This window comes from Antedon mediterranea, chromosome 6, assembly GCF_964355755.1.
Source record: "Antedon mediterranea chromosome 6, ecAntMedi1.1, whole genome shotgun sequence".
Classification (NCBI taxonomy): domain Eukaryota; kingdom Metazoa; phylum Echinodermata; class Crinoidea; order Comatulida; family Antedonidae; genus Antedon; species Antedon mediterranea.
The window spans coordinates 29,364,294-29,387,891 of record NC_092675.1 but is presented as its reverse complement, the minus strand read 5'-3'; the positions used below and the strand labels follow the sequence as shown (position 1 = coordinate 29,387,891).

At 31.5% G+C, this 23,598-nt stretch overlaps 1 protein-coding gene and 1 pseudogene across 9 annotated transcripts in view; both read right to left on the bottom strand.

Annotated features, from left to right (window-relative positions):
- The window catches only part of LOC140051112 (calcium/calmodulin-dependent protein kinase type II subunit delta-like), a 117,859-nt gene extending 95,120 nt beyond the window's left edge, over nucleotides 1-22,739 (bottom strand). For all 9 annotated transcript variants that reach the window (XM_072096224.1, XM_072096222.1, XM_072096226.1 and 6 more), the window contains exons 1-2: nucleotides 22,599-22,739; nucleotides 22,370-22,464 (exon numbers count right to left, since the gene is read on the bottom strand). In XM_072096224.1, coding sequence (XP_071952325.1) covers nucleotides 22,370-22,464; nucleotides 22,599-22,684 — 181 coding nt within the window. In that variant the 5' untranslated portion in view covers nucleotides 22,685-22,739. The remainder of the gene's footprint in view (nucleotides 1-22,369; nucleotides 22,465-22,598) is intronic.
- On the bottom strand, nucleotides 11,289-11,406 carry LOC140053100 (5S ribosomal RNA; annotated as a pseudogene).
- Nucleotides 22,740-23,598: the final 859 nt, after the last annotated feature.

Genomic DNA, 23,598 nt, shown 5'->3' with positions numbered 1-23,598 from the left:
AAAATAGACTATTTAGAATTTTAAATCAATGTTCATGAGGATTTCTGCTCCGTGGAGACTGAAAACAGAAGTTAACCGGCTTAACAATAACATAATAGAATATGCAGTATTGTAGTAGTTAATAATAACATGTTATGAGAATTGGTCACAATGTTTATTAGATTTTAATTACATTTACAAGCTGCTGCTCTTTAGATGACCAACATGAAATGTAATATTATTAAAATTAATACATGATTTAAATTTATTTTCATGTCTTTCAAATCAGGAAGATGTACAATTTATTGTACATCTCCCTGTTTAAATTAAACTAATAATACTAATTGTTTGTAGTTACATATCACAATTATTTTTGTTGGTTTTTTCTATAGAAGTATTAACATTAAAACTACAAAATGGGCTATCAAAAGTCTGATTTTATAAATCTTTATCTTTCATGATTTTGGGGGATAATACATCTTTAATGTACACTGTGATAGATAGCAAAAACGTCATCTTGTCTACATTTCTGCTGAACGAACTATATTAACAACACTGTCATGATGAAAAATAAGAAAACAAACATGAGTCAGTGGTATTATACGATAGTGATATTAATATATTTTTTAAGCCTCAAGCTCTTTCTTAATTTATGTTTTAATATTCATAGCTATTTTAGTTTTATTGAATTGAATTGATAATTGATTTTTACCTTCATACAAGCCCATTTTTTTTTTTTTTTTGAAGTATGGCAACCCTATTCATTGTTGCTTTTAATAGAATTTTTTTTTTCAAAGTATAAATATCTTTTCTTTTTTGTTCAATGTGTGGAAAATAAATAAATGGAAAAAAAGAAAACAAAAACAAAAATTATGTAAATAATATGAAACTTAAATATTGCTATATGTAATCAAAACAAAGATTAACATATTTAACATAATCCCTATAGGAATCATTGTGTATAGAGTTTAATTATTATCATTGCATCAAACTGCACTGGAGAATTACACTTTGCATTTGTAGTTATTTAATGTACATGTAGAATTTGGATTTCTGTTACAGAATTTGGATTAAGGGTTATTTAATATTATATCCTATAATTGGCGATTTCTGGCTATTGGATGTAGTTGACATTAAATGAAATGAAAAAAATTTAAAAAATTAATAATCACAAATAAAACTGCACAAATACAAAATTTTGATTCATAGGTGTTTAATTTAACAGATTGTATTTTTTCAAAATTGACCTTTGACTTTTAAACATCCATACTGATTCTTGACTGGTGCAATAAATCTAAACTCAAAATGTAATGAATCTCAGTATTGAAAAGATTCATCCTGAGATTCATATATTAAGATCACTTCCACCATTGACATCGATGTCCATTTCTAATAATAGCACTGAGTGACCACATAGAATTATATTAGGTAGATAAACCTTTTGTCCAGCTAGGTTAAAAAAAATAATTTAATATCTTTATCTTAGGTGTATATACTGTAAAACATATTTTTTACTGTAATATTGTTTTATATTTCAATAAATGTTGAAGACACAAATGCAGCATTTGATGTCTGACAAAACCTCTTGACTGCTTGGCGAATAAGTAAGTTATCTGATGATTTAATTTATGACAGCATGTACTTATTAGATCATTTAAGCACAACACTGACCACTAATCATATAATTAAAAGGAACTGACCATCAATATTAATTGTTACACGTTACAAGGTTGCAAGCGGTTTATAATTGTGAATGGATGTAAACATATGGTGATATTAGTATAATATTGAATATAATCACATTGTGAAAAAGATTAACAATTTTGGGAGGTTTACATAATGTTAACGAATTTGACAAATTTTAACAGATTTGTTGCGTTTTTAACGGACTTGATGCGTTTTAAACTCATCACAAAATACCCTGCGCAATTGGTAATTCACTGTTTACCAGGGGTGCGTCATGCATTCTATTAACTAATCGGATGTAATTATGTCCCAATTTGTGGACTTCGTTAAAAATCAATGTTACAGTACAATTTTCCTGTGTTAATGTCTATAAGAATGGTATTTTTTGTAGAATTTCGTCAGTGTTTGTCAAAATCCTGAATTAGATATCTTTTAGTGTACCTTTTTTAAGTTTAAGTATATTGTCCATGAATTAGTTAACAGTACACTGCTGCCAATCTATAGATTAAATCAACTTTTAGGCTTCTACAGTAAGTTTTGTAGAACAATATGCAATATTGAAATAACTTCATGTCTATTATTATTGTAATTCAAAATTGAGTTTTTGTTTTTTTAACAATGTGTCTACTTTGTGGTGTATGTGAAGTTATGATCTATGACCTGGTAATATCTAAAGTAGTTTTACATGTGTTAAAAGCTTTTATGGTTGAAGATAAACTTTGAGGTATTATCAATATTAGACTGTCTAGAGAGCAGACTTATAGGACAAAGTTGAAAAAAGGATTCTATACGTATGGAAGACACAGGAATATGCAGCCAATGCCCAATTTATACCCGCACCTACTGTATTTGCTCACCTTGCTTGTTGACAATATGGTAGATGTAGGCCTACAGTAGATCAATTTATACATAATACGTCAATGCCCCAATGTATTAACACACGCACTGTATTTTACTCAATCTCTCTCCTTTTGGCATCACCTTTCTTCTATCTAGTTGACAATCTAGTAGATGTACAGTACATCAATTTATACGCAATACCCCTACGTTAAACGCACACACTGTATTTTACTCAATCTCTCTCCTTTTGGCATCACTTTGCTTCATCTATTCAACAATCTAGTAGATGTACAGTACATCTATAATATAAACTGTCTACTACAATCTTGTTATTTTATCGTATTTATGACAATCTTAATTAAATAGCAAGACAGTTGAAATAGAATGAAACAACAATTACTACAACTAATAACATCAACTCACATGACAATACTTATGTTAGGAGCCTAAACCCACGTATTAGCTATATCTATTTATTACTTTCAGGCAAGCAATCAATCAACAACATTCAGCCCACGAATTTCACGTCGGCAATCGGCAATTGCCGACCTTATTGCCGACCTTAAATTGTCAGAGGACGGCAAGAGATTGCCGACCTAGAAACTAGGCTAGATCCCTCCTTTCAAGCCTCCTAGCAACAACATGGTACTTTAAGGGATCGTATCATTGAAATTTTAACAGGCATATTCACCACCATGTTGTGTTTAGTTAACAAACCATGGAATTAAGATGATCCCTGAATTCACTCAACCATTACATCATTTTGTGTGTGAGCTGCATGCTTTCCTATCAACCAAGCTGGCTGGGCACAGCGCTGCGCGCCACAGACCTGTGTAGGGGAATACCCTGTTATGCCAAGCAAGCAACTATGCTCTGTGTACGGCTAGCTCCAGAACCATGATGTTCAGCAATTAATTATCAAATAGAATTTATCTTGTAGATTTTAGTGTTAGGTTTTTATATTTTAGTTAATTTTGCTAGTTCTTTTTGCATAACATATAGCTAGGGAGGCTAGGCCTAGCTAGGCCTTTTAGGTTAGCAAGAGGTTTAGGCCTTGCTTGGGGTGAATTTTCTATTTTTAGAACTGCCGAGACTGCCGACCTTGGCGAATTTAAGGTCGGCAATTTTTTGCCGACCTTCTTTTTTCTGAATTTCGTGGGCTGAACATTAAAGAGTCTTTTGTTGTGGCAGTGGCAGTATTTCACCTATATCATTTGTCAATAATTATTGGGAATACTACTACTTAAGAAAAAAAACATAACATGATAATATATTAAATACACATTAGTGCTACTGTATCTACACTATAACATTTCATGTTTTAGGTGTAGATAGGTTAATCAGCACATACTGATGGTAAGGAGGGATACAATGTACTAAGTAGCAATTACACACATGAATCAAATTCAAATTACTAAAAGTTGAGGAGTAGAAAATGGACTCATATTTGTATAGGGCTTATAATATGAAAACATTTAAAATCAGACAATAATAAACCATTTTAAAATGTTATGGTATGCATAAATTTTTACGACATATAATTTTGCATTTTATAATCATATTATCAGTCTTGGGTTGAAAATCTTGTAATTATCAATTTTTCATTTTAAATCTACTGCAAGTCTATCTTAATCATTTTCACAACATAACAAAGGCAGGGAAAATTGACAAAATAAACATATGACTGATGTAGTTTTGACATTTTCCAATTAGAAGAAAAATAAGATATGATGTGAAGAAAAACAGAGTGACAATATATAATTTGTGGTAGTCATCTACATGCTCTATTACTGTACTAACTGTACTGTACATTATAAAGATACCATACATTATTATTTGTAGGCAAAAAATATCTATTAAAAAAACGGAGGGTATAGTCTAAAAAGAAGTTACTTATTGAATTATAATTGCAAACTTTACTTTAATTATTAATGCAAACCGTTCAATTAAAGGCACTTCTGGCGCTCCATAGTTTCCCTTTTCTTCTGCTGTATAATGTCTGATATTAGTAGCCTAAAGGAATGGCACAAACATTGAGACAATGCCAAAAATATTCTAATACTTGTGTCTGTATAATAATATATACTGTAATTTATCATTTATTAATACCTGAATAATTTTTAATACTGGGAACCATCTCAATTAAATTCTGTTCTTTTATTTTTCTTCTATAATAAAATAGGCTTATTTTGAAGTTCATTAGGTAATACATACAGTAATTAATTATATACAGTATTCCTATACTATGCACAAGTATACAGTAACACCATAATAACAGTGTCTTTTAACAATGCTATTGTTCCCATTGAATCAGTCTCTCAGCCTTTAGTGTGTGTATTTTCCTGCCTACTTGCATTTGCCTAAGGTGTTGCAACATTGATATAGTAACTAAGGAACCAATGTATTATAAGTGAAAAGATTATAATTAGGTGAATAAACCAATATGTGTTTTGTGTGTGTGTAGCCAAACCACTGTAGTAAAATGTTTTATTTTCTTTTCTCTCTTTTGTGGTAAATTCACCATTATTCCAGCTTCATCATTTTAATTATAACAATCATTATCATAAAATGATTATAATGTCTTTATTTACAATGAACTATATCACAGTTTATTACTCATAATCATAATACTAGTTGAATACCAGTATTAATATTGTTGAACATCTTTCCCATACTTATGGACAATACCGTAAACCATTTTTATATTTTTCCAATGTTTGGTAAAACAATCATGACAAATTTGAATAATGGTATAACCATAACACCTACTACATATGCTTTAAATATTCAATCTCAATTAAACATCATGATAAATGTGGAATTCTGTCATGTTGCAAGAAATGGGAAATCCACCTGTAGAGTGCACCATCTCTTCTGTTAAACTCTGTCTACACTATAAAACTAGTTTTACAAAAAAAGTGAGGTATCCAAAAATGGTAGTTATATGCCCATATATGGTAGGTAGTAATATGCCATCATCATATCCAAGTATATAGGCTCATGGTATTTTTGTCACATAACGTTTGATAGTGTAGACAGAGCTTAAGGTGTGTGTAGGAAATATAGCTGATTCAGTTTTTATTTGTCCTTCCTGTTCTTTAATGTTATATAATTAAAAATTAAAGAAATATAAAAAGTATGTGTTATGGATAATGGTATAAATAATAATACAAATTAATTTAGTACATAATATTATATGAATAATTATTATTATTATCATATTATTTCTAAATTATGTGATTTCAGAAAATTCTTCAAAGCAAATGTTGCTTACTTATACTTAAACTTAATATTCACTTATTACAAAGTGTTTTCAACTATTGAATCAAATTTGCAATTTTATTTTGTTAAATTTATGATCTGCATTAACATTAAACTTTAAATGATGTGCTATACCAGCAGCTACTGGGATAATTAATCCGTAGGTCAACAGTAACCATAGCAACTAACTGAAACAGACAATGGCGGCGTGAAATTAGACGAGTAAGGCAGCCTTGATAATATTGTATTGACTCGTATATTCCCACCAGTTTTGTTATTATACGGTGTGTTTGTAAATTAACAGTCAAAGCCACACAATTGATATTCATAAAGCCATCAGGAAACTTGGCCGTTTTATTAGTATGCTAATTCTGGAAGGTGAACTCTCCATAAGCAATTCATTTGGAATATCAATTGATTTTTGTTTAATAGAATTTATACAAATGATAAATGTTTATGAGTTGGGAGAATATTTTGATGAGTATAATGATAATTGTACTTATTAATTTTCTATATTATACAGTAACACAACAAAGCGTATCCTAATTGATTACCAATTTTGTGTTGTGTGACCAATTTCACCAGTTTTGTATGTTTTTTTTTAGACATTTTGATAATGTCTGCAATATGATAGGCTGGTGAATAAAATAATAAATAATATTAAATCTGTTAAAAATTGGTTTAGAAATAATGATAATTATTAAGGTGGTTCTACAAAATCTTTATAAGAAAATGGTAAAGTGGCTAGAACATAAATGTATATATGAGTTGAATGGGAAGAATATTTTGATTATGATTAGATACATATTCATTTGCTAATTATTCAGTAACAAACCAAAGTGTATTCTTGCTAAATTGCCAGTTTTGTATTATGCAAATATATTTTCTTTAATTTCAACAATTAAAGTACTCTTGCTTGTTCACATTTTTTTAGACATTTTGATTTGTGTCTGCAAAATGGTAGGCTGGTGAATAAATAATAAATAATAAGGATATTAAATCTGTCCAAAATTTGGTTTAGAAATAATGGTAAATTTATGAAAGCTGGGATTAACTTGAAATTAAATTCAAAGCTAAATAATTTATGTCCCACGTTTATTTTATTTTTATTAACCATTTTTAAAGAGGATCACCTATGCAGGTCTTCATTTTAAAAAAGAACTGCTATTAGGCCAGCAATAATCATGCTGACATTTTTTATCTAGGCTAGCAATAATCATGCTGAAAATTTTTATCTGGGCAAGCAATAATCATGCTGACAATTTTTATCTAGGCCAGCAATAATCATGCTGAACATTTTTATCTAGGCCAGCAATAATTATGCTGAACATTTTTATCCAGGGCAGCAAAAAAATTAAATCTCCAGGGTAGTAAAACATGTTATACTTAGCCACTAATCACACCCTAGGGCTAGTAAAGAATCATATTAAAAAACAACAAAAATTAATACATTACCGTATAAAATTAATTATTACATGATGAAATTATTTAACATATTTATTAATTTTGTTTGGTGCGTTTACAATCATAACTAGCCAATACCTTTACAATTACAGACAGATATTTTGACCTATTAGTGACTAGAATGATGACAAGATTCAACTGAGATTGGTCTAAAAGACATATTTTATCAAATATCTCCATTTTCTAGAAATAGTCATTCCCAAAAAAGGCACCCTTGTGTTTTTAAACCTAATAGTAATAGTACCTAATCTACTACTATTATAGGTTTTAGAGTTCCTAAATTCCAGTCAGATAATAGCGCAATTTGTTTATATTTGTGCCAAAAAACAATCTTTTTAGGCAATTCTTTGACCCATTATTTCTAAACTAAAAGCAAAATTTTATAATTCATAATTCATAATTCATACTACCATAATAGGCAATATACAGTAGAGTAGATACAGTAGTCTATAGTAGGTTTACAACGGCTAAAGCCTACTGTTAGCTTACAACGGCTATAGCCTACTGTTAGCGATCAACAGCGTTTTACAATAAAAATTAATAATGGGCTTTAGAGCATGCTGCTACGGCTATTTATGTCTAAGATGGTACAAATATGCAAAATAAATTTAATTCTATAAAGTCAATATACAATAAAAGATTATTATTTATAAATTTCATTTTAGTATGCTTTCTTTAATAGAAATATAATTCACAATATGCTCCATTCAAGTGTATGAATAATTGTTTTGTTCGAAGTTTCTAATTTAAATAAAATTTATTCAAAAGCAAAAGGTTCTTGACGACATAATTAAATGTTGAAATATATATAGCTTATTTGTTTTGATTTGTACAATACTATTTATTTGTAATATTGTAATTATATTATTCTAAAATGTTACTGTTTAAGAAATCCTGTAAATTGGCTGTTGATGTATATTAAATAAACCAGTCTGTTGTAATTTGCTAATACCATGTACTTGTTTTGTTTATGTTAATTGTACCTAATGTTATACTTTTATTTGTATGTTTATTAGAGGGGCAAAAGTGAGGACTTTGTTTTGTAATTTGTACCTTGTTGATGTTGAATTGAAATGAGTTAATTATAATTTGACCTAAAGTATTAATTAAAGCTCTGTCTATACTATCAAACGACAAAAAATGTGATGTGCTCATATGGACATGATGATGTCATATCACTACCATATTTGGGCATATCACTACCATATTTAGACACTTTTTTTTGTCAAGCTAGTTTGATATTTTAGACAGAGCTATAGACCTGTGTGACTTGTGAATACGGTAATCATTTCAAAACACCATTAGATATGAGTATTAGTCAAGGAGTGTAATATATAAATTCTTAAGCTCTATCTAATTCAGTACATAACTCATGGTCTAGTAAATTGCAGCAAAGAACAACCTACTAATTCCACACCTACAGGTTTTATCGGTATCAAGATTTTGTTTTTCTCCCAAATACAGATCAACTGACCAATTCAGGAAATTATAATAGCTTGTTTTTAAACACAACATATAATTATTAGGTCAATTATATTTATTACTTTTAATATCCATACATACAGTATAAAAGCTCTGTCTACACTATATCAAACTTTATGTGTCAAAAAAATGTGATGTGTCCCTATATGGACATGATGATGTTAATCACTACCATATTTGGGCATATCACCACCATATTTGGGCACATCACACTTTGTTTGTCAATCTAGTTTGATAGTGTAGACAGAGCTTTAGTTACTGTATATATTTCAGTACATACTAAAAGATGCAGGATATTGCCCTACACAAATTGTATTTGATCAATTGATGTTAAAAGTACAGTACATCCATGTTTCTTCTCAATTACTACATGTCCGTACTATACTCAGATTACTGTGAGTCTAAAGCTTAGTTATCATTTTGGACGCAACGCAACTTATTATTTCTATTTATTTAGTAATCTATTATTAACATCCATCAGAAATTTTGTTTTTCTAAAATTGGGCATAAAATAAATTTTGAAATCTCTTCACTAAATGGTAGAAAATACTATTTTATATTTTAGTGTGTTTTTCTTATTTTGTTATTGTTTGTTGTATATAATTTTTATTCTGAAAGTGATCAATCAATCAATCAATAATTCAATTTTAATTTTAATATTTGATTAATTCTAAGTTACAAAATTAGAAATTATTAATTAAAGTGGCGTGGGTGGGCCCTGAAAGATCATTTAAATATAATATATTCCATAGTTCTAATCCAACATTTATAATCCTTTTCCAAGAACAATTCTATATTATAATTAATTTAGCACTTCAAATTTTAACATTCATCTTTTAATAAGTGTGATTACATCATCAATAATGTCATATGCTATCAATCATCTTGGTAACTGAATTATCTAATTAAATTCTACTATATGAAAGATGTTGCATAACAAAGTAGTATTCACTATTTTGACATAAATATAAATATAATTGAAGAGTTGCCGATTCCACCGAAATAACTGGTAGTATTAATAGTACCAGTGGAGGATCCAGAATTTTAAAATTGTGGGGAGGGGAGGGGGAAATTGTCAGGATCTACAGTAAATTGGAATTAAAGTTACTGTACAGTACAGTATAAAATTAATTTTAATCTTATAGGAACATATGATCCAATACGTTATCAGTGTTCATCATAATATTAAGAATTATGAATTATGATTATGAACCTCCAACATCAAATATTGCAAATTTGTAGCTAAAAACTGTCTTAATATTTTTCAAATACTTATAGCATACTATACTATAGTGCCAGTTATTTCCTCGCAGCAGAAAATTTTTAAATCTTTATCTTTTGACCAAAAAAGTCAGGTAAGACCTATTGAATCAAACATCTAACCAGGATGCAAGTCAAGGACGTTAACCTCATTTCCTCTCAACCTTGACTGACAGGGTACATTATATAAAATACTTGCAAAAATAATAATGGCCTGCTAAAACTTTGTCTACACTATCATCAAACTTTATGCGACAAAAAAGTGTGATGTGCCCAAATATGGTAGTAATAAATGATGATTGACTTCACTTTATGGAACTGTGAGGAGCTTTTTAACATACGGTAGGCGTATTCAACTGAGCTGTTTTGAGCCGATTAATAATAAGCAGAATTTACCACCTAAACTCCTCGCTGATGTGAGCAGCATGAGGTGTTTATGAGTGACCAGTCAAATACACAAAAGACAATAACCGAACCGTACTGTATTGTCTAGTCTCTGATATAGATGAATGAATATCTGTATATAATTCTTTAGGTTAAATCATTCATGAATACGTAAAGTACATGTGTGACGTTTCGACTTGTTTTCAACAAATCTTCATCTGGCATGCAATGACTAGATTAGATGAATGAAATCCTTGGATATGGTTTTATAAATTAGACAATATATATGAATACAGAAGCTATTTACTTAAACACTCTTTATACAGTAGCAGAAAATAAAATATTAGCAACAACAATTTAATTACATTAAGCTATAGAATACATAAGAATTTTAATTCTTTAGAAAAATGTGTAATTTGAATTATTTTAAAAGCAGAAAAAATAGTGTTAGCCCTGTAATAGCATACTTCAGTTAACAAACGTCAGGCCCAACACGGAAACAACTTCTTATGGTTTTCATACAAGCAGGAAATCAAACTCCAATATGACAAAGCCATAGATTATAACTAATTGATTCCTGAAGCAAATTTATTGTTTTAGTTCCAAGTATTTTTCACTGCCTAAAGCTTGGTTCCCACTAGGACGCAACGCACGGGCCTAAGCCGCAACCCAATCAAAAGTGATACACTATTTATTTTTTTTTTATATTTTATTTTATTCAATCGAAACCAACAGCGATAATTACTGCCACTAACAGGTTTGATACAAATAAAGCCAGGACTGTTTAAAGCACCTTGATTGGTCCTAACATTGATCAAGGGCTTCTCTCGTCCAGTGCCCACCTTGACCAGAGGTCTGAGGCAGATACTAGATGCAGGGGCTGCATAAGAGTCAGCAGTGCTGATTTCAAATGCCTAACGGGACCCCAGCTCCGTATACAGCACCCGTTATTCCCAGATGGTCTCCCATCCAAGCTCTACCCAGGCCCAACGTCGCTTAACTTCGGTGATCTGACAAGAACCGGTGTTTCAACGTGGTAAAGCCGACTATTTAAACTATTGCTTTTTTATTGGTCAATTTTGATTTCGCTGGGCTTACAACCTTGCGGTGCATCCTTAGTGGGAACCAAGCTTTATATTAAATAAAATAAAGTACTGTACAGTATTACTTCACACAGTACACTTGCAGGGAATTGTGTGGTAATTCTTTCAATGCCACTCTGTTCAAAACCATGACTTCGCTACCAAATGTATGGAATTTGGTAGCGACGCCATGCCATAGCGGAATTTAGTTTGTCAAATCATTGAGTATTAATATACACTGTTAAGAAACATAAACAAACTAAATCAAAACAAGTTTTACACCATGTTAAAAATTGTGTAATATATTAGATTGTTGATTCTCTAGTTTTCCATGTTTTTGCCTACCACCTCAACTTATCCTTGCTTCGTATAAAAGGCTCACCTCATTCTCTCGATCACAGGTCATTAACTTTCAATTATTCATTCATTATTCATAAATTTGGATACGATTGTTAACCTGTATAATATTTAATTTACTTGCTTGACCATCATACTGTATTATGAAACTGTAACGTAACTCTGATTTGGCTCATAATAAGCTCTGTCTATACTATCAAACTCTATGCGACAAAGAAATGTGATGTGCCCAAATATGGTAGTGATATGCTCAACTATGGTAGTGATATGACATCGTCATGTCCTTGGCATCACATCAAATTTTTGTTGTCACGTAAAGTTTGATAGTGTAGACAGAGCTTTACTGTATCTGTTCTACGCACACTTAACAATAGTGTGTACAGTATGAACACTTTTTGACCAAAATATATTTAATGAAATTGTCATGACAATTGTGGTTCACAAATCAACGTCTAAACGAGCATCACAATGCAAAAAAAAATATATTGAAATGGGGAAAAGACAAAACGATATTTTAACAGCAGATGGCGCATTTGAATGGGATAAAACGTGGTGCTAAAAACAGGATAACAATACTGCTAGATCCACTGCATAATATGTTCATAGCTACAATATCTAAAAGACGCAACCTTACATTAAATCGAGAATCTATTCATAGATTCAGATGACTATTAATCCGCCTGACGCATTACCACTAAAAAAAGCAGTTACATTTTAATGCAATCAGCTTTTATCAAGTCTTGCGCTTTTTATATTTATCTCCGTCAAACTGTTTTCGCACAATTTCAAGCCTAATTTGGCAGCATGGGTCCTTTTGATGGATTACCTAGGCACTAGACAATATTCTTTTATTACACAATTTTCAAGACATTTTTGTCCGCAATATGTTAGCAGTTTAAACAATTACAATTAACACTTGAAACTAAAAGAATGAATGAAGAGATAGATTATAGAACAGTGGATCTATTTCTCTAAAAAATTTTAAAATAATAATTATTTCACATTTCAAAATAAAAAGCAAATATGTATTATTATGTTACAAGCTATCAACGTTTGAAGGTTAATATTTTCAAATTACCAGTAGTACTGCACATAATATTACAGATATTATTTAGGAAAGAAAACATTTTTTTTGTGCATCTCATTTTTTTGGGGCCTATTATATAGGAGGCGCCCAATTCCGAGATGACCTAGACACAACTGGGGCTGACCAGGGTTCAATTTGACCGAACCCTAATAAACGACAAGGGCATATCCCCATACATCAGTTTGGAGAGTATTTTTGGAATGGTTCTTTTTTTTTTTATTTTTGGTCAGATTATCCTTTTTTCAAATAATTTATTTTCAGTTTGTATTTTACCGCGCTTAGAGTTTTCATGCCAATGTCACAGGTTATCAGTATTATTATGCGTGGTACTAATACTATAGTTAAATATCAACTATTTCCAATGGTTTGAAATATTGACTGACTGAAGCAGTACATTATTTTCACAATTTTTTAAGTTTAAATGAGCTTTTAAAATTAATTTAAGTTGTTTATCGTGTAGTCAGTTGTAATCTTGTTGTAGAATAGCCTTTAGTGCTAATATCAGAATTACAAAAATCAATGCAAATGTTATTATATCACAGTCTGTTTTTGACTTACGCATACATATACACATTACTGTACTTGATTGTTGAAACATAAGCAAGTCTTGTTACTATCATAATTTACTACCTTAACAGGGAAATGTCTGCAATTTTATTTTATTCATAATATACTGTATATAGCTATATAAATATTCACAACATAGATAGCTTTGTGAATAGCAACATTTTAACATAAACATTGATAATGTGTTAAAGATTTGCATAGCCTTAGGTTGTTGCTAAGCAATTATTACATCAACCTATTCATTCAGTGTTGCTTGAAGAATTCAAGCCAATGATTTTGACATGAAGCAACGTCGTTAAACAAATTTACCAAGAAATAATGTCATTAAAATATAACACTAAAGCTCTGTCTACACTATCAAACTAGTTGGACAAAAAAAAAAGTGTGATGTACCCAAATATTATGTTAGTTCTATACCCAAATATGGTACTGATATGACATCATATTTTATTTGTTATGTGTTTCCGAAAAAAAGTACTATCAAAAAATACATTTATATCCTTATTAGTTTTGCAGATGTGCTTTCTTATGAATTGTGTAGAGTTTAAATAATGTTACAGCCGGATACATACAACAATTCTTATACAGTGTATGTACAGTACTCTCTTTTGGCCTTTACATTACTGTACTTTACAAGGCATCGACATTATGTCTACTTCCCCCTCCCATGGGGCAGTATACACAAAATTAAACAAGCAATTTAAATATCTACATGTACTAATTACTATATTATTAAAATCACATCAATAATCTATAATTTCTTATAAAAATTAGACATTTATTAATCAGGTATTAGATATTAGGCTAGGTAATCTGTTGACTTCTTGAAGTATAAGAGCCAGTAATTAATAGTAGAGTATCATGCCCCATACTGCACATAACGTTAGCACTCAAAGGTATTTAATATTATTATTATATATTTGCTATTTGTAGTAGACCTTCAGATAATAATAGACAACATCGTGGGTGGTTACGGTTGCTTAAACTTTCAGATGATGATAAAATACATAATAACATCCAAGTTAAAATAATATTAAAATTGGAATATAACACATTTCACTGTACCAATTGAACTGTGCAGTAGTATTTTATTTTTTTATTTTTTGTATCTGTTCGCCGATGGAGCAGAACATCCCAAAGTGACGAGGACAGTGATGCTTCACAATCTTTGCTTGCCCCAGGATCAATAAACTATAATTTTTCAATTCAATTAAAAAATAAATAAATACAGTATAATATACAGTATTACAAAAAATTAAAAAAAAGCTAAAAAATATAACATTCATAACTGTATGTCACAAACTACAGTACAGCAATGTGACTATATACAGTAGATAGAATACTAGTAAGTTTAACACCTTCAGTACAGTAGAATAGGACCCTATTAAAGGGACACTTTCTGGACACAACAAAGTGTCCCCTTCAGTACAGAAGAACCCTATTAAAGGGACACCTTAGGCACACATCAAAGTGTCCCCTTCAGTACAGAAGAACCCTATTAAAGGGACACCTTAGGCACACAACAAAGTGTCCCCTTTAGTACAGAAGAACCCTATTAAAGGGACACCTTAGGCACACAACAAAGTGTCCCCTTTAGTACAGTAGAACCCTATTAAAGGGACACCTTAGGCACACAACAAAGTGTCCCCTTTAGTACAGTAGAACCCTATTAAAGGGACACCTTAGGCACACAACAAAGTGTCCCCTTTAGTACAGTAGAACCCTATTAAAGGGACACCTTAGGCACACAACAAAGTGTCCCCTTTAGTACAGTAGAACCCTATTAAAGGGACACCTTAGGCACACAACAAAGTGTCCCCTTAAGTACAGTAGAACCCTATTAAAGGGACACTTTAGGCACACAACAAAGTGTCCCCTTTAGTACAGTAGAACCCTATTAAAGGGACACCTTAGGCACACAACAAAGTGTCGCCTTTAGTACAGTAGAACCCTATTAAAGGGACACTTTAGGCACACAACAAAGTGTCCCCTTAAGTACAGTAGAACCCTATTAAAGGGACACCTTAGGCACACAACAAAGTGTCCCCTTTAGTACAGTAGAACCCTATTAAAGGGACACTTTAGGCACACAACAAAGTGTCCCCTTAAGTACAGTAGAACCCTATTAAAGGGACACTTTAGGCACACAACAAAGTGTCCCCTTCAGTACAGTAGAACCCTATTAAAGGGACACCTTAGGCACACAACAAAGTGTCCCCTTCAGTACAGAAGAACCCTATTAAAGGGACACCTTAGGCACACAACAAAGTGTCCCCTTAAGTACAGTAGAACCCTATTAAAGGGACACCTTAGGAACACAACAAAGTGTCCCCTTAAGTACAGTAGAACCCTATTAAAGGGACACTTTAGGTACACAACAAAGTGTCCCCTTAAGTACAGTAGAACCCTATTAAAGGGACACCTTAGGCACACAACAAAGTGTCCCCTTAAGTACAGTAGAACCCTATTAAAGGGACACTTTAGGCACACAACAAAGTGTCCCCTTAAGTACAGTAGAACCCTATTAAAGGGACACTTTAGGCACACAACAAAGTGTCCCCTTTAGTACAGTAGAACCCTATTAAAGGGACACCTTAGGCACACAACAAAGTGTCCCCTTAAGTACAGTAGAACCCTATTAAAGGGACACTTTAGGCACACAACAAAGTGTCCCCTTTAGTACAGTAGAACCCTATTAAAGGGACACCTTAGGCACACAACAAAGTGTCCCCTTAAGTACAGTAGAACCCTATTAAAGGGACACTTTAGGCACACAACAAAGTGTCCCCTTTAGTACAGAAGAACCCTATTAAAGGGACACCTTAGGCACACAACAAAGTGTCCCCTTTAGTACAGTAGAACCCTATTAAAGGGACACCTTAGGCACACATCAAAGTGTCCCCTTTAGTACAGAAGAACCCTATTAAAGGGACACTTTAGGCACACAACAAAGTGTCCCCTTTAGTACAGTAGAACCCTATTAAAGGGACACCTTAGGCACACAACAAAGTGTCCCCTTAAGTACAGTAGAACCCTATTAAAGGGACACCTTAGGCACACAACAAAGTGTCCCCTTTAGTACAGTAGAACCCTATTAAAGGGACACTTTAGGCACACAACAAAGTGTCCCCTTAAGTACAGTAGAACCCTATTAAAGGGACACCTTAGGCACAGAACAAAGTGTCCCCTTTAGTACAGTAGAACCCTATTAAAGGGACACCTTAGGCACACAACAAAGTGTCCCCTTTAGTACAGTAGAACCCTATTAAAGGGACACCTTAGGCACACAACAAAGTGTCCCCTTTAGTACAGTAGAACCCTATTAAAGGGACACTTTAGGCACACAACAAAGTGTCCCCTTTAGTACAGTAGAACCCTATTAAAATGGACCTGAAATGGACTTTCGATTTTCAAGAAATTCACACATGTTATTCAAATTAACACAAACCCATACAAATAAAAACAAAATGTATAGTATTTTGAGTAAAAACGAAATTTTAAGATACCATGGTAAATTAGCGAAAATTACTCACGCCATTGCAATATTCTATTTCAACGGCCGTCGGAAGCCTCTATATTCACGACGTCACATATACACACGATGATATCGAGAGCGTGTATGCCGCCCGATAGTCAGTGAATGATCGACGGCCTGGAAAGATACGCGAAGCGTTGACACTAATACTAATTTATTCAATATCTAATGTTGTTGAAATATAGGTCCCTAAAATGTACTTCGTTTGTTCTAAAACCCAAATTTAGAAGGCCTACCTCCCAAACCTTTACTAGGCCTAGGCCCCCAATCCAGTGCGCGGAGTCAATCCACCACCCACATCATGCGGCGAGGCTCCGTTTCATGTGCATCCAAGGACCAAAGCGATATCAACAACTTGCTGCGCTCATTGTCAAGCCAAAGTAAAATATGAATAAAATTCGTTTTCGAACTGCCTGATTCGTGACAAATAAATTATCATCTCATATTACTAATTTAATTCTGCTATTGCTAAACTAAAAACTAAAGAAACTAACACATTTTAGCAGTATAAATTACGAACGATATACAAAATACACGAACGGAAAATATGGATACGCATCATTGCGCACGGAGCTGTATCCCGGACAACGTTGCCAGGCAAACTTCGGTATTGCCAGGAAAAAAACCGTTGATTTTAAGATTTTAAATCGTCATTTACTCGATGAATAACCGTTTATATGGTAATAATTTTATCTAAAAAAATTCTAAATACGTTTCTGCAAATGCACAAGCATTTTTTAGAAAATACTCCATAGATTTCTAGAGTTATAGCCAAAAAACTGCAAATTGTCCATTGGAGGGATAGGAATATATTCACAAAGTGACGTCACCCGCGAATTTTTTTGATTTTCAAATGGGGCTTTCCCCAAAAGGGCCAATTTATATTTTGTAAGAAATATACATTCTAGCAACACCTAATAGCCCCCAAAACATCATTCTAAAATGAAAAAAATCGAAAATCCATTTCAGGTCCATTTTAAAGGGACACCTTAGGCACACAACAAACCCTAATTGGGTTGTCCCTTTAATAGGCATGTCCCACAAGAGAGGTTCTACTGATATTAAAATAATATTAATTGCAACACCTATTCTCATATTACAATTCTGGCTTGCTAGATGTAAAATTGTGTTTAAATTAATTAGTTAATCAATCAACTAATTAAACATAAGTCAACTGCACAGATGTGGTATACATTATTAAGCGGAAGGAATGGCCAGTTATATTTAAATGCTACTTACTATTATAATACTAATAGTCAGGTAATTTAAAATGTTTAGAGGCACCAACAGATTAAAATAATTATATTAAAATTAAATGAAAATTTACGGTGAACTCTATGAAATCTAAGTCTATAATTGAATAAAAACAAAGAAAGATTCAGAAAATATAATTTTATTTGTTTATGGTTCCTAGGCCTACAGTAATGTTAAACATGAGCATCATTCTATGTACATAAGGCATCATTGTTGTTGCTATTTGTATTGTTGTACAATATTGCTTTAAAAATATTGATAATCAAAGACTTTGTACTTATTAATCTTCATCCATGTTGTTTAATTAAATTCTATTTATTTTTTTAATTTCTAATGTAATTTTTAATTAAATTATTTTCAATCATATTAATTTAACTCATTTTTGTGAACTGTTTAAATAGGATTGTGTACTACTGTATGAATTGAATTTCTCAATTTGTGAGAATGTCCAATAAGCTTGCATATTCAAAAGGTCAATTACGCAATACATAAACATTACAATTGATTAGAAAATTCTCTGTATTAAATAAATTTTGTAATAGTATACGATTATAAAAACCAGATGAGCAAAGTTTATCAATGAATAATAGTAAATGATTGATCAAACTATGATAATTGATGTTGATGATGACAGACAGTGATGTTGATGATGATATTGATGATGATATTGATGATGATATTGATGATTTTGATGATGATGATAGTGATGATGTTGATGATGATGATGATGATATTGATGATAGTGATGATGTTGATGATGACAGTGATGTTGATGACAGTGATGGTGATGATAATGGTGATGATAAAGATGATGATGATATTGATGATGATGATATTGATGATGATGATATTGACGATGATGATGATATTGATGATGATTATATTGATGATATTGATGATGATGATATTGATGATGATGATGATATTGATGATGATGATAGTGACGATTATAATGATAGTGATTATGATGATTGATAGTTTTAACTGTGGCAATCCATCTTAATCCTTGTACAGTTTCATGTCACACTCAAGATAGCTAAGCTGCATAGCTTTGAATTGAAACACTAAATAGCACCATAAAATAGCACCATAGCAGTGATGAGGTACTGTATTTCCATTTGTAGCAATGTACAACAGATTATCCTAGATTATACAACTGCAGATGACTGACTGTATAGACCAGCATGTTGCATAGCGACGACGTAATCATGATACAATAACCTATACTTTTTTTCTTTCTTTTTTTTATACACTTCGAATACAAATAATAGTAGTAAGCACTACATCCGAGAAATAAAAAATATAGTAATAATCAAATTAATTATAATAAATAAGATCATAATAACATGTTAGAATATTTATTAACAAGTTTAAGAAATTACGATTCAATGGAAAGTCGTCATTTGCATTTATTTTCAAATTTTAAGTATAATATAGGAATGGAATACTAACTACTACTGATAATGATTGATAGAGTAAATTAGGTTATCAAACAAAGAAATAATTAAAATTAATTTATTCAATAGAAAATATGGTACGGTTTGGAAAACATTAATTTATTAATAAAAATACAATTTTTAGGATGCAAAATAGAATAAATGTTATTATTATTATTTATATGATGATTATTATTAATTTTATTATTATTATCCTCACTATCAGTATCACTATCTATCACATCACTATAGTTTTTTGCTGAACATTAATCCAGGCTATACTACAGTACTACTACAGTAATAATTAAAAAAGGTCATGGAAATGTATGTCAGTAAGATTGATATATTTAGTTTCTGTCTTTATTTAAACCATGCTTGGCAAATTATAGTGACATTAAAGTATTGTTAACATGAAATAAAATACCGTACTGTTTACAACATGACATGCAGATTGCTGAGGTTAACTATCAAATATTGATCATCTCATTACAAGTATGTAACATTTATTTAAAAAAAAAAGATTTGAACTCATCAACAGGACGCGTTAGGTGATTCACGCAACATGCACGTACTGTACATTAAAATACATCTGCGAAAATATGAATGTTTGCTTGAATTATAATGTCTATAGTGCTGACTTTGGTAGACTTTGAATCAAGTATATCACATTGATGTTGCATAAACTGTTTTGTCACTGTGTGTCCATCAATCAACTCTTTCCTGACTAGAAAACAATTTCAATCTAAATCTAGCATTTCCTTCAGAATTAGAGGTCTTACACATTATTGAAACATTACTATATAATACAGTACCAATATACCTCTATACTGTAGGTAGCCGCCGGATTATGTTCACATTTATATTGGTTAATTCTGTATGTTGATGATAATATTTTTGCTATCCAAACACGCACAAGAAAAAAAAACCTTATAGAGAGCATCGTCAATAACAGTTCTACTCTGTGGCAAGATTCTATCGCTGCGTTGATGGACCTAGTAGACCTGTCCATCTTTCAACTAATGACAATCTCAAACGACCACTATTTATATAAAGAATCCTGATTAATCTTTTAGAAGAATAGAAGGTTAACCCAGTGTACTGGTCCATCTCAGCCACAGTGTTTATGGAAAGCCAAATGCGCCGTTTAGCGGCAGCTGCGACACGGAGAGACATTTGAGGAGAAGGAAGTTGATGTAAATATCCACACCTGTATTGAGCTCAGTTGGCTGCAAGTCACCGGTTATTCATTCACATTTACATTTAATTGTAATGAGAAATACATTACACATATTGCACATACTATAATGTTTTATTAGTATAAAAAAACACTAAAATGTATTAGGATAATGTATCAAGTGTATGTTACGCATGAATAGCTTGGTAACTAACTTCCTGTTTTAGAGTGAACTACTTTTTTGTGATGAAAGACAAATGAATGTACAGTAAAGTACAATCCCACAATCCTTAGTTCATCTTTAATCCATTAGTATTTTATTTTTTTTTTAATTTAAAATAATTTTATCATTGGCTGTGTGATGCGTGATGTGTGGTGTGATAGACCATAAAGGTCTGTCTACACTATCAAACTAGTTTGACAAAAACAGTGTGATGTGCTCAATTAATGGTAGCGATATAACCAAAAATGGTAGTGGTATGACATCATCATGTCCTTATATGGGCACATTACATTTTTTTTCACATTAAGTTTGATAGTTTAGACAGATACATTAACCCAGCTTTTAATGTATTCACTGATAGGGAAAGAAGATTAGCGACAACTGATCTACAATCTATAAAAACTGTGTCAAAGAAATTGAGTGAGAAAGAATTTTCTACAAACACAAACATTATAATTTAAATTAACATGAAGTAACTAATTGCTAGGTCGTCAAAAATGTTAAGCTTTTTATCGCACTTTGACATCATCATTATGACCTATAACTTATGAACTACTGTACATTGTGTCTTTTCTGAGAAGTACATTTTTTTAATTGACTTCATTAACATAACAATGTGATCAACTCTGAATACGAAATTAATATGCCACAGCACCAAATCTTAACTACCAACAAACAAAGTAAAAAACCTGCTCATCTTTGTTTTGTATTTCATGTATTTTAAGTTTTTAGTCTAAGTAGATGGATGTTGTTTTTGTTTAAATACATCCATTCATACCAACAACATCTCTTAATCAATATATCCCTAAGAAAATATTGAATTTTTTGTTTAACGTTGGTTTGCCTAAAATTACTATACTGTACACAGTAGCATAAGCACCTATAAAAAGCATCAAATTTACCAATTATGCAAACAAATGACTAATCTAGTTTGTACTGTAGAGGAATTATTAAATATTAAATTATATTATCAAATTTTGTGTTTATCATAAAGTTTTACTATCTATATTATTTTTAACAGTAAATTCACACATTCCAGAACAAAATAATTGCTTTACTTGGGCCTCAATAACTCTATGCAACCTATTGCTTCTAGATTCCATGAGTTTGTACGTTAAAAATCCACGTACAAAACATCCATACAACTCAGGTTAAAAACCACGCCTACTCTCGGCTCTCCGGAACCACATTTTACTGGCCTAGACGAAGCCTAGGTATCGCAGCTTAGACCATCAACTACAATTAATTGTCGGTAAAATACAAATTGATATCGAATCTAATAATCATTGCGCTCTTACCTCTTGCACTCATTTTACTAGTGTTGATGATTTTAGCCGCATATTCTTGACTTGTTGGAATATGTAAACATCTTTTTACCACACTAAAGGCACCTCTGAAAATTAAAAACACATCACATCATATATCTAAACATCTCCCACAAACACCAACGAAAACAAATTTACCTAACTGTAAATAAGCTTACATTGTAGACAATAAATCTTAGATAAATAACCAAACATAACTTACTTTCCAATTTCTTCCTTCACTGAGAAATTAGTATTAAAATAGTGTTCATTTTCCTCCATCTTTTTATGATTTTCTGGACTATGCATGATATTAACTGTATAGTGGCTAGACCTACACTACGAATAAGCTTTCACCAGTGAACTCCATTTACCGTGTGCACTCAAGCATGAGCAACATATAGAAGCTGGATATTGGAGGCTATAACGTATATCTGTCTACACCATTCGTCTTATAAAATAAATCCTGATGACGCGGGTATTATATTGGCAACAATGAAGAATGCTTATTAATATCTGAACACAGGGCGAAAATATCATTATGATAATGATGAACGCTATAATAATGATGGTATAAAAATAATGTATGGCGAAAATGCATGCAAGGCAAACAGAAAACACACACATAGTGGCTTCAAGTAGCTAACAAATAAAGATGAGCATGAGACACCAAAATAAGTATAGGCTAAGGAGGAGATAGCATTGAGAATATTGACAAAATAATATTAAATTGATCGTTTTATTTATAATAATTATAATAAAAGATTGATCATTCCGTCATGACGTTTCTTCGTGAAGCATTTTTTTAAAGATTCCGGGATTAAATGACATGGTGATATACGGAACTTATAAGTCTAAGTTTGGGCTGAGTCATTTTAATTATGTTTAAGTAAAAATAGGTAAGAAGTACTTAACGCATAGCCTTTATCAAACCACTTATTTCTTTTTCTATGGACATGGCGAGTCTGATTTAAAGAAAAAAAAATGCCATTATCTCTGAGGAAATTGAAAACTGGCAAAATGTATGTATTTATTAATGTCGTTTTTAGAAGTATGTTTGATAATCAATAAACCATAAATGAAATAAATTAGTTTTTTTTTGTCACCGACCCGTTTCAAGAAATGGGCCCAATCGGGGTTCAGATTCAGAGACTGTGACATGATGATCTGAAATTACAGTAGTACTGCATCATTTTGACAATGATGTGACGTGTCGGATTTTT